The 12500-nt window shown below is 41.7% G+C and overlaps 1 protein-coding gene across 1 annotated transcript in view; it reads right to left on the reverse strand.

Annotated features, from left to right (window-relative positions):
* Smg6 (Smg6 nonsense mediated mRNA decay factor) overlaps positions 1-12500 on the reverse strand; it is a 202422-nt gene that overhangs the window by 7 nt on the left and 189915 nt on the right. Inside the window, exons 19-20 of the mRNA XM_080267983.1 lie at positions 11059-11205; positions 1-65 (exon numbers count right to left, since the gene is read on the reverse strand). The exon at positions 1-65 is cut by the window's left edge and continues 7 nt beyond it. Of these exons, the coding sequence (XP_080124109.1) occupies positions 1-65; positions 11059-11205 (212 nt within the window). The remainder of the gene's footprint in view (positions 66-11058; positions 11206-12500) is intronic.

A 12500-nucleotide genomic window follows, 5' to 3' on the forward strand; every position in this document is an offset into this window, starting at 1 on the left:
GAGTTTGTATCGTCCTTTTGGTCGATGTAGTACAGAAAGTAGTTCTGTGTTGCTTGTGGTGTGGTCTGTTTCGTGTCAGTATATTAAAGAATAGAAAATGAATATGTCCGTTACTACTTAGAAATGTATTATGATAAAGGAAACTGAAGGATATATAGGGACAGATTAAGCAGGGTGATACTTCAAAAGGAAAGTGAGAGGAGGATGCTTCGATATATGTAGGTGAAAAAATGAGAGGAAATTAACGAAATACTGAGGAGAAGTAGGGAGGAGAAAAAAAAACACACACTGGGGATAAAACAAGATAAATCCAAAGAAGAGGAGGAGGAACTGAAAATGCTGGGAAAAAAAAAAAATAAGGTGGGGACGGGGGCTTGGGTCTGATTATGCCATTACGAAACGCTTCATTTGTGCTGGGGGTCCTGCAGGGTTAACCAACTTTAATGTAAGGAGCAGCCACCCCGCCATTACCTTTGTTTTACCGTGCACTTTTCTACTTAGTCATGCGTTAGATAACCTGTTTTTTCCCTCTCTCCCCTTACATTAGCTGACGGGGTTTTCTCTCCTCTCAGCAAATTTCTCTTTTTATCACCAGGATGTCTCGGTACAGGGAAAACGAAAAAAAATAATAATAATAAACTCAGGGTTCACGAAGCTTTTGTCTTACGGTTGTGCCATTTTTGTGTGAATGAGGGATGAAACTGGAAAGACACAATTAAAACTCAGTAAGTTCTTCTGTAGGCTTCTTGTTTTGCCATTTCTATGTGACAAAAAGGATAACATTCGAAAGGCACAGTATTTCTCATTATTTTTGTACCATTTATTTACGAAAAGAGAGGGATAGCATCTTAAGAAACACCAATTCTTTCGTGATTCTTGTGCCATTTTGCAATGAAATAGGAAAGAGAGAGGGAAAAAGTCGAAATTCTTGAGGTTTTCCATTATTTATTTGCCATTTTCCTGTCAAATCAGAAGAGATGGGAAAAAAAATCGAAACCATTAAGGCATATTGACTGTTTTGTAATTACCATATTGCTTTGAAGCATGAGGGAAGGAAAATCGGAAAATCACTATTTTTCTGTTGTTATGTTTGTGCCATGTTGCTGTTAAATAAGACGAAAACAAATTCAGACCATTCAGGCTCTTTGATTATTTTTGTAGCTACCATTTTGATGTGAAATAAAATTAAAAGAATTTGAAAGCAGGTAAGATCTTGCGTTTATTTATTTATTTTCAATTTTCTGCATAAGAAATTTGAAACCCAGCAAGATTTTGCGTTTTTTTTTTTTTTTTTTTTTTTTTTTTTTTTTTTTTTTTTCCTGCGTACAGCGAATTCGAAATTCGGGTTTTGTTAAATTTTTCCATTTCACTGTGAAAATGAAGTGGAAAAACAAATTAAGAATTCCCCAGACTCTGTCGCCATTACACCAGCCTCTTTCACATTTTTTTTTCCTCAGTAGTAGGAAGAAGAAAAAAAGCGAAAAACAAAATCTAAACTCATACAATAATTATGTTTGGCGTTGGTGGTTGGGTGAGGGCGTAGTGGTCATTTGGCGGTAATGGATCACGTGCGTGTGAGCTTTGTAGCCCCTAATGCAGATGTTTCACTTGACTGATCACTAAAGCACTTTTTTTTTTCTTTTTAATAGGTCATGGAAGCCTATCCCGCTATTTAGGCTTGTCACAGTTTACGTCCAGCTTTACTTCGCGACCTTTGGGAAAGATTCAGAACAAATTCGACCTCGTGACCTTTGGGAATGATTCAGAACAAATTTACCCTCTTGAATCCAATGTTCGTTATTATTATCATTATTATTATTGTTGTTGTTGTTGTTGTTGTTGTTGTTGTCGCTATCCCGAGACGATTTTCAATGTAGGAAGGGCCTCTGTTATATTCTTTTCACTCTGAGTTGGCCTCGCTCCATCTTGCATGCTGAGTTGTAGCGATAGATTAACACTAGAGTATGGTGCTTGTCACGAATAAGTGCTATGGAAAGGATGTAGAGCAGTAGTAGTGTCATTTTTATGCGACGGAGCAAGGTGAAATAACCTACAAAAGGACTAGTTAACGTGAAAGGATTACAGTGAAGGTGTTGATGAAGGCTATATCTAATACTCAACTCGTAGGTCTCCAGAGTTGTACAAAATCGTCTAAAATTAGCATAAGAATATAATAAATACCGTATGATGTGTTGTGGCTGAACATGTCAAAATCTGTGTCCAGTCGTAACTTAGGTTATTCTCTGCTGGAAGACCACAAAGCATGGGAAAATTCTGTACTCTCCTGTCCATGTCCTTCCCGCGAAAATATAGTTAAGTCTGGAAACTGATGGTAAGATTGTGAATGCCGCCTCTTGAGTATACGTTGCTAGTGGTAATGGAAAATCAGGGTAGCATAATAACGCCTTGCGGTATAATAAGATTTTAATCATACAAATTATACTATTATCATAATTATGTGATGATAATAGAAATTTACACACACGCTTTTGCATTTTAATGGCGCTTACAGCTTGTGATAGTATTTGAAGTATAATATAGGATAATGTGTGGGCGGTGGTAACCTTGAAATCTGAAATTTCTTATTTGGCGTGGTGTGTATTATACTATTGCGTCATTTGTACCTTTAAATACACTACTTCCTTTGCAGGTAGAGTTCTTTCGCCTTTTAAAAAGTTATGTTCTTTATAGATAATTCTATTTAACTGTCCATAGGCTTCTAGGATTGAAAGGCTTTTAATTTTTTTTTAATACGATGACTTTTTTTATGGTACTGTGTTCAGATTGGAGAAAACTTCAAAATTTAGGAGCTTGAAAAAAAATCCAAAATAATTTCCCGTGATGAGGGTATTAACATTAGGCTTGCGTTGGTATTCTCGTCGGCTTCGGAGGCCTCGTAGTACATCACCCTTTGTGGTTTAAGGAAGAGGTTCTAGGGAGTCTCTTAGGCCCACAACGATACGGCTCTGGATGTTGAAGTGGACAGTTCACCAGTCGACGCCACCCCAACCCATGACGCCCATCCCTCACCCCAGATGACCCCGATTACCCTGACATCCTTCACCTTACTCATAAACTGTTGAAGTATGATACATCACAAAATTAACTCCTTCAGTTCAATGATGTCTTTTTTTCATGGCAAGCGTGCTACATCCAGGCGATTACATTAGCTCGAGAGACATTTTGATTACCCCTCGACCACTTGGGCACAATCCAAATCTTTTTCAAAATATGTTCACAAGTAACCAAAATATAATATAGGTAAAGCGTCGTCGTAGTGAAGTGGTTGAGTTTGGGTGTAGAACTGGACAACTCACCCCGGCCCATGACGCCTCCCTCCTCACCCTAGATGACCCCGATTGTCCCCACAGCCTTCGCCTTATTGTTTCTTCCTTGGCCAGTTCCGTGAGAGGCCAGATGCGGAGGTGACCTGAAGTGGAGGGAGGGAGGGAGGTGAGGGGAGGCTGCAGATGATGATAGTGACCTTTGGCGGGAGGCTGGGACATCTTCAGGGGAGTGGCCATTGTTTCATCCTGGCGGCCCACCAAACTATAATACTTTGTCTGGCAGTCTAGCAGAAAGAGAAGACAGATTGTTCTCCTTTGCAATGTGATATTATTATTATTATTATTATTATTATTATATTTAGTTTTAAAAAGGACAAAATCGTTATTAATGTTTTTAATTATTTAAATAATTTTTATAGCGTGTATTTCATGATGCCATATACGTAACCAAACTAAGCACAAGCTAACTTAACCTAACCTGCACTGATCCCCATTGGCCAGGTTGGTTGAAGTGAAGAGCAGCAGCAGCAGCAGTGTGCGTGATTGACCTGAGGCTTGGCTGTTCTGCAGTGGCTGGCTCAGCAGGCAATTAAGACCTTGAGGTGTTTGAAGTTATGAAAAGTTTCGGAGCACTTAACTTTATGTATAGGTAAGTTGTACCATACCTTACAATGGCCATATGCTTTTGCAGCAGTATTTTGTTCACTGATGATGATTACATAGAAGTATCTTGTTCCGATATAACGCTGTCATGCCTTTATGTCTTAGTGCAGTCAACTTTTCATTCATATTACTAACCCAGATTAACAGTGTCTTGTTCGGCGAAAACATGGGTTTATGTAGCAGAAAAAAGGCATTATATTGCAATATCTTGTTCATTGTCAACATGCCTTTATATACTGTCGCCCTTTTGACTGAAAATGCTGCCTTTGATCGATATAGGAGTGTTTTGATAACTGATATTGCTAATACGGCTGTATGTACTAGTAGCAATGCTTTTCTCGTGGCTTTATAAAACAGTTATTTCCTATCAAATTTAGCGTAACTTAATATGTTAGTATCTTTTTCAGCGTAATAGTTCATATGTCCGGAATGAACTAGGTTCCAAAAAAAGGATGTTAATTCAATGATTCGGTCTGCAATAATATTTAGAGTTCTGATATTAATGTCAGAGTACTCATCAACATCACCATCACCATCTTCATCATCATCATCATCATCATCATCGTTGTCGTCGTCGTTGTGGTTCTGTTGTATTATAAATTGGGTGCGTAAGGTCAAGAGAAAGGAGAGCATATACATAGGAGAGCTGTTATAAGAGTGCCTAGTGAAAATGAGCTGCACCATCGTTCACTGCTCAAATAATACCTTCGAAATAACCAAATAACCTTCATTATTAATGACTGTGTGCTCATCTTCTCCCAGACCTGCACATCTCATCCTCTTGCATTATCTACCCAGCTCTGTTTTTACCCCCTTCCCCTCCTCTATCATTTTCGCATCTTTCCCTTCCTTCTCTTCACCTTCATTTATTCCTCTCCTCCCTCTTTCATTCTTTCTTTTCTTTTCATCTTCCCTTCCCTTCCCTATTTCTACCCGTTTCTCTTCCCTCCCACCACACTCTCGTATCCTGTACTTCCATTTCCCAGTCCTCTTCCCTGTACCTCCACTTCTTCCTTCCACCTTTCACCTCTCTCACCTCCCTTCCTTTTACCTTCCCTCCTCCTCCTTTCTGTTTATTTCCCCTCTCCTTTCCCCTACCATTACCTCCTCTCCCCCTCCCTTTTACCCCCTTCCCAACCTACTCATCCCTACTCTTACCCTTTCCTTAATCTTTCCATACCCCCTTCCCTTCCCCTCCCTACCATTGCATCTCCCTCCACTCCCCTTTGCCACATGTAATTTGGATATCTGGCATAACAAGACCCAAGAGATAACCTTGTTCCAGGTCAGTGATCTTCTTTTGTTATCTTTAATACCTGTTATCTGTTTACGTGTGTATTCCCCTCCAACCTTCCCTTCACTTCACTTCCCTTCCCCGTCCCTTCCATTCCTTTCACATGCCCTTTCCTTCACCTCCCATTTCTTTCCCTTTTCCCCTCCTTCCCTTCCCCTCTTCCTTCCCCTACCTTATTTTCTCCCATCCACTACCGTTTTTCCTCCCCTCCCTTCCCCAGCCTTTTTCTTCTCCTGTTTTCCTTTCCCGTCCCTCTTTTCTTTCTCTCCCTTCCCTACCATTTTTTTATCTTCTTTCCCCTACCTTTTCTTTCTCCCCTCCCTTGTCTCTTTCCCTCCTCTCCCTTCCTTTTTTCTTCCCCTCTCTTCCCTTCTTCTCCCTTCTTCTCCTTCCTTCCTCTCCCTCACCCACCCCATTTTTCCCTCCTTCCTTCCCTTCTTTCCCTCTCCTCCCTTCCCCTCCCGCCCCTCCTCCCCGGCCGCAGCGAGCAAATCCCCATGTTTACCTTCCCCGCCTCACAGACCCGTCGCAGGAAAGCCTAAAATTCACTCAAGAGAGACGGAGAGGAGGAGGAGGAGGGGGAAGGAGAGAGTGAAAGGAGAAAGAGAGGACGGGGAAGCGATTGGGAGAGATAAAGGAACGGGGAGGAAGAGGCGAAGAGGAGGGGAATGGGAAGGAAGAGGTGAAGGAGAAAGGGGGTTGGAAGGAGGAGAGGGTGAAGAGGGGTTGCTGAGGTGGAGGAAAAGAGAAAGAAGAGGATGAAAGTAAGACGGGAAAGGGACGGGTATGGGGAGACGAATGGGGAGAGAAGGAGAAGGAGGGGGGAAAGGGATGGGGATGAAGGGAGGAAAAGAGAGAGGAAGAGAAAAAGAAAGAAAGACAAGGGAAATGGAGGGGGAGTGATGGAGGAGAAAGAGGGGGAGAGAGGAAGGAAGGGAGAGTTAAAGGGGAAGGGAGCTTGAGAGCTGGGGAGAAGAGGAGGGAACGATAGAGGAAAAGGTCGAGGATGGAGAGAGATAGGGAGGAAAGAGGGAGAGAAGTAGGAAGTGTGGAGACAGAGAGGAGGGAAAAGGAGGGGAGGGTGGAGAGAAAACGAACGAAGCATGACGGGAGGAAAGACGGAGATGGTAAAAAAAGGAAGGAGTATGAGAGAGAGAGAGAGAGAGAGAGAGAGAGAGTAATGAATATAATAAAACTGAGAATGTTAGACTGATAAGCACAGGGTATTGCGCTATGATCAGAATGACGATGAGAAAGGAATATATTTAATTGAGGAAAAATGCTGAAAAGCGAGAGAGAGAGAGAGAGAGAGAGACGAGGGAGGGAGGAGATACGGCAGAAGAAAGGTAAAAAAAGCGTCGAATATCTTACAGTGGATAAGAATATTATACCGTTAAAGACAGGATATCGTGGAGAGATCAGAATACCGATGAGAAAAGATTAGGAGGAAGAGAAATGTGAAAGACAGTATCACAGAAACACTTTGATGAAGGAACGAATAGTAAACCAGGAAGAAGTGAAAATCGATATAAAGAAACGTGTGACATAAAACTGAATATGTTAAAGTGGAAGGAAGGAAAATTTAGACTCACACATAAGAAGCAGTGTAGAATAAGAATGGAAAAATTTAACCCCGAAGGTGATTAAAGTGAGCTGGTAGTAACAAAAATAAGATTATGATCGTATTGAAGGGGTTAAAGTAGGAGGAAGAACAGACTGAAATAACAGGATAATGTGATGAAGAAAATGAGAGCAGAACATAAATCACTACGTTAACCTTCTTATAAACTGGGGCATTACGGGGAGATGACGTACATTATTATTATTATTATTATTATTATTATTATTATTATTATTATATGACGCCTCCATCGTATTCACGCAATTCCCAGACGATAATATTTAGCTTGCGAAGGATCGGTTAGACTGGAGGCGAGGTGGGGTGGGCTGAGGGATTGAGGGGGTGAAAAACCGTCTCCGTTAGCCCTTCAGTGCGATGACGTCCTTATATATTGCGACTACTTCCAGACGAACATACTTAGCTTTCAGGATCTGTTCAAGCATGAGGAGAATTGGGTGGGAAGGGAAGGTAAAAAATCCATCCATACTCCTTCGCCACAAAGACTTTATTTTCCTCTGAGTACCCCATCCGTTGTGTGTGTGTGTGTGTGTGTGTGTGTGTGTGTGTGTGTGTGTGTGTGTGTGTGTGTGTATTAACTAATGAAAATTATTGAATTTCCTCGTCAGGAGCGTAGTGGCCCAAGGAAAAGTTATGAAGTTTTGAAAGCATTTCTCGAAGGAAGAGAAATGTGGAACTGTGATACCAAAATACTCGTACTTAACCTCTACTCATAAATTGTTTGTATTGTCATTTTTTCCGGTCTCCTGCCAGTAATATGAATTAGTTAATTACGACCGTCTGAAGAAGCATACGAATTAATTTAATCGACATAACATCGCCATGCACAAGTCTTCATCACCATACTGTGTTAGGGATTTTTTTTTTTTTTTTTTTTGCTGGAAACTCTGAGCTCTAATGAAGCCTGATCAAGTTTAAAGGTTAATTAGACGTGTGCTTGCACAGCGGCATGTGAGGGGAGAGGAGGCAAGAGGGAAGGTTGGGATGGAGACACGCCCTCATACCACTCAGCGTACGGAACACTGCATAATATCTGAATTCCAAGACATTTCTCGATCCTAAACTTCTTCAGCACTATGAGGTTATTCTTAAGCGTAATAAAATCGGTTGGAGTTTGGCAGAATAAAAGAGAGAGAGAGAGAGGGAGACAGAGAGAGAGAGAGATGCCCTTAGACTGAAGAGAGTAACCCTTTGATTGTTTGAATTTCCCTCAGTTACATAAAATCGCTTGACTGTTAGCCTGAATGAAATACCCAAGGGCTTTCATAGCAGCAAAGGGATGCTTATTAAACACACTCTTTAGTTTAGGTCAGCAGGATGGTCGTAGGTAAATACATTCAGGTTGGACTTGCACGGAATGTGATGGATGTGTTGACCGTGAGTGATGCTGGGTATGATGAAAGAGGATGCAGTGTGATGAAGTGTAACATCCTTCACCCCCTTCCCGGTCCGGTGGTGCAACAGCCTGGCGGAGCAGCGGTCACATCAGACGGCGTGGCTGAGTTGGGCTAACGGAGTGGGGGCGATCAGGCGTGAACTACCTAGTGTAAATGTGCTCACTGACCCTCCCTGCTTCCCCCCACCCTCCCCTCGGTTCCCTTCACACCCTTTCTCACGCCCTCCTACCTTTAGCCTACCCCCCAATCTCTCTATCCCCACTTCCCCACCTCTTCCCCCACCCTTTTCTTCCTGTTCACTTTTCTCCGCTTGATTCTCTCTCCTTCCCTCAGTTTTCTGTTTTCTTCATTTTCCCTTCTATTTTTTTTTTTTCCATTCCGTCACCATCTTTCTCACGCCCTCTAACCTTTAGCATACCCCCTTCCTTCCCTCCCACCACCTCCCTCTCATCTCCTATCTTCTGTCCACTTTTCTTCGCTATCTTTATTCTCTTTTGCCCCCTTCTCCTTAGTTTCCTTCTTTCCTCAATTTCACACCCTACTCCCTTTTGTCTACCCCACCCTCCTTCCTTCCTTTTCACTTTTCCTCCCGTTCCTCTTCCCACCATTATTTTCCTTCCACAGTCTCTCCTTACTCCTACAACTCATTATTTTGGCAAGGCACCCAATTTCATGTCCTCTCCTTTGCCAGGTTCACTTCGCAACTTTTTTCGTATCCACTTTTCTCCTCTTAGTTGTCATTTTTTCCTTTCCCCCATTCCTCAGTTCCACCCCCCCTCTTCATTGCTCTTTTATCTCCTGGTTCCCTATAGCCATATGTTCTTCAGTTTTCTTTGTAGTCCTTTTACCAGCTTCCTTCATTCCTCTTATTCCATCTCCTCTCCTCTAACTTATTTGTAGTACTTTCTTCCTTAACCCCACACACGTATTTAACAACGTCCCATTCCATCTCAGGTCCCTTACCTACTTCACATTTTTTCTACTCTCCCCTCCTTACTTCCCTCCCCGTTAGAGAGAGAGAGAGAGAGAGAATATTTGGATCTGATATATCTGATTGTTTTCCAAAATCTGCTGCTGTTACTTTTCATAGCATAGACTAGGGTGTCCGCAGTATTTTTCTCTCCGACAAGGATATTATGTTTTCATCCCTGTTTGTTTGTTTGTTTTCTCCAACAAGGAAAGAGTGTTTTCACCACTGTTTGTTTATCTTTTAGTTTGTATGTTAGCAGGATTACTCAGAAACTAACAGAAATATTTGGACCAGATTTGGTGGGTAGATAGCCTATGTCCCAGGGAACAATCGATTAACTTTGGGGGCCGATCCGGTTCGTATTACAGATTCTGGATCCGGAAAATACTTTTTGCGAAACGCTAATCAATGATAAACCTAACCCATTATGAAGAATGGTTTGGAAATTACGTTGCCAATGTCGGAGAGATACGCTCTACTGAGTGCCCCTCTATTTTTTTTTTTTTTAATTAATTTATTTTTATTTCATTGATAACTCCGCTGAGAAAGGCGGGATTGACTGGCTTGGTAATGCTTCTCTTTTCGGCGGTGATTGCCATGTCGATGGATAAGAAAAAGTCTCACCGAATGTTCCAAGTGCACATTTTTTCTTGTGTTAAATATACCTTTTTTTATGGCGTTTGTTGTGACTGCGTGATCGTGCGGGATATGGGAATGGGGAGGTGGTCGGATATGAGGTCCTGTACTGTTCTCCAAGTGTTCCGAGTGGCAGGGTATGTAACAGTTTCATGTGGTCTTTGAGGAAATCTTGTAGGGAGGGGGGGGGGGTGCTGGTTGTTTAAATGCATAGATGTTCTGCTTGTTCCCCTTGTTATTGGGATATAAGTACACCTTCTATCCACACTTTAAAACAGTGCACTCCACAACATCCACCGACCTATGGACAGCCGTCTCCTCTCTCTTCATACACAGGCACCTTAATCATTGTACCTTGGAGGGGGCATAACTACACTTCTCAGCTAGAGGGTTATGTACAGTCAAGGGCAAAGTTTTTATTATTATTATTATTATTATTATTATTATTATTATTCCACTGGCTCTACTTCACATCTAGGGTATGTCCATCGCTATTCACCCTGACGTATTGTATCAAAGACAATCATCAGTGAGCAGTGAAACATACCATTCCTCTCTCAGATTAGACATTTTAGTCAGCAAAGGAAAGTGGGAAGTAGAAGTGAAATACTGTGCGAACTTATGTCTCCGTCTGCACACATCTCCCTTGCACTTCTAAACATCAGTTCCGTACCACCCACTGAGAACCACCCAAGTGTACTTCTCTTTCGCCATTGCAGGGTACACTTCATTTCCCTCTTAATTTGGAAGTACGTTCTTTATCCTTCCCACTGAATATACACCTGAACTCAGAGGCTACACCTTCCCTTTGTCCCCCTGTTATACTCTCTCCTTTGTCCGCTGTAGAATCCCTCCTCAACCTTGTATACCTCCTTTATCCTCCTTTGTTCTTCATCTTTATCTTTCCTCAATCTGCCTTTGTAGTATAGTATATGCACCCCTTCATCCCCATACCTAGATATGTAGAGTTGTACATACCTCCCATTTGCGTGTTCTATGTAAATATTCCTCTCCCTATACCCCCGCTCACTCTTTCGTGAAAGATGGCTAATTCTCCGTAATACAAAAAGTGTATCTGATTTCAGAATTTTTAAAGATTTGGGTTGTAATTAGTACTGAGTCTGAGTCAAACTAGGAATGGTAAAGATGTTATGCGCTGGAAACCCAGCTACCCAGAGCTTCGTCTTCGGTTCTTCAAGGTCGTCCTTTGACCAGACGGACCCGACTTCCCCCGGCGTCACCACATTTCCATCACAGGGGTCACGCTGCTCCACCCAAGACAAGGGTGATGGCATCACCGGAGGAGGGTCTTTTAGAAGCTGTTACAGAATATTTGTTGAGGGTTATCATATACCGGTATATAGATAGATAGATACACAGATAGATATATAGATAGGTGGGTAGGTAGATATCTAGATATGGATATATAATGAAGTCTGCGTTATGTCTGTTCTTTTTTGTTTTTGTTTTTGTCATTGTCCGTTACAGAAATAATGCCTGTTAAGAAGTTCCAAAGCTGTTTGTGATGCTCATTTACCGTTTTCCCTATTTATGGCGTCAGCTGTATGGAAAAGAGTGTGATATTTTGGAACACATCCCAGACGTACAGTGAGGACTGCCTCTGTGTAGTAAAAATGGTACTAAGTGACTGACGTGCTTTTTTTTTTTTTTTTCCCTCAACGGCAGGGTAGCGGAGCAGTATACCCTAGCGAATCCTCTGTTACAAATGACGCGACAATTGTGTGTGTGTGTGTGTGTGTGTGTGTGGCTATGGTACAAGTAAACAAGGGATCGGAATGCCATGGGGGTACGAGTTGATAAAAGTCCATTGTTTTATGTATGCTAATATTTCTGTTGCCCCGCCATTACACGACTGTACAGGATAATTACATGTCGGGGAACTCTTACTGCCCATTGTTCGGATGATAAAGGCAGTCTTTTATCCTACTCCTTTTAGCATCCATTAGGTTTTTATAGTGCTGGATCCCTTTTGTTTGATGTAAATAAAAGCTTTGACCAATACTGTTTGATGGCAAATAAATGATCAGACCGGGACTATCCATTCTGGTAGTTACATTTTTGATTTTGGGTCGCAAGATTATTAATTACTGCATATGCATTGATGTTTGTGTTTTAATCTCCTCCCGATGGCATCTTTTGTACTTTATTCTTGCAACAGCCATACAGTTTTCTTCATATTAGGAGAGACTTTAAGATGTAGCCTTAATCAACCTCTTCAGTACCAGAGATCCCTCCCTGGTTGAATTTACAGTAGGTTGTCTGTTTTTGTAGTCTGATTTAAATTAAGAAAAGTTAATCAATAAAGCACCGTAGTGAAGGGATTAAAAGAGACCTTATTTAAAAAGAAAAAATACACCATCGTTGTGAAGGAATTAAAAGAAACTGTATCACATTTTCCCCTTTCATCTGTTCATAGTCTAATCGTACATAATTAGGTGCCTCGAGTGTCAGATTTACTTGGACCAGAGAAAGGGGCGCTGCAGTAACGAGAGGCGGAGTAAGAGATATGTGGCAGTGATTGTCGCAGCGCTTCCCCCAGGCTCTGGTAGTCGTCCATTACACTCTCACACGTGTTTTTTTTTTCCTTGCTGAA

Source organism: Coenobita brevimanus, chromosome 26 (assembly GCF_032717465.1).
Source record: "Coenobita brevimanus isolate Jiangsu-jjx chromosome 26, ASM3271746v2, whole genome shotgun sequence".
Classification (NCBI taxonomy): Eukaryota; Metazoa; Arthropoda; class Malacostraca; order Decapoda; family Coenobitidae; genus Coenobita; species Coenobita brevimanus.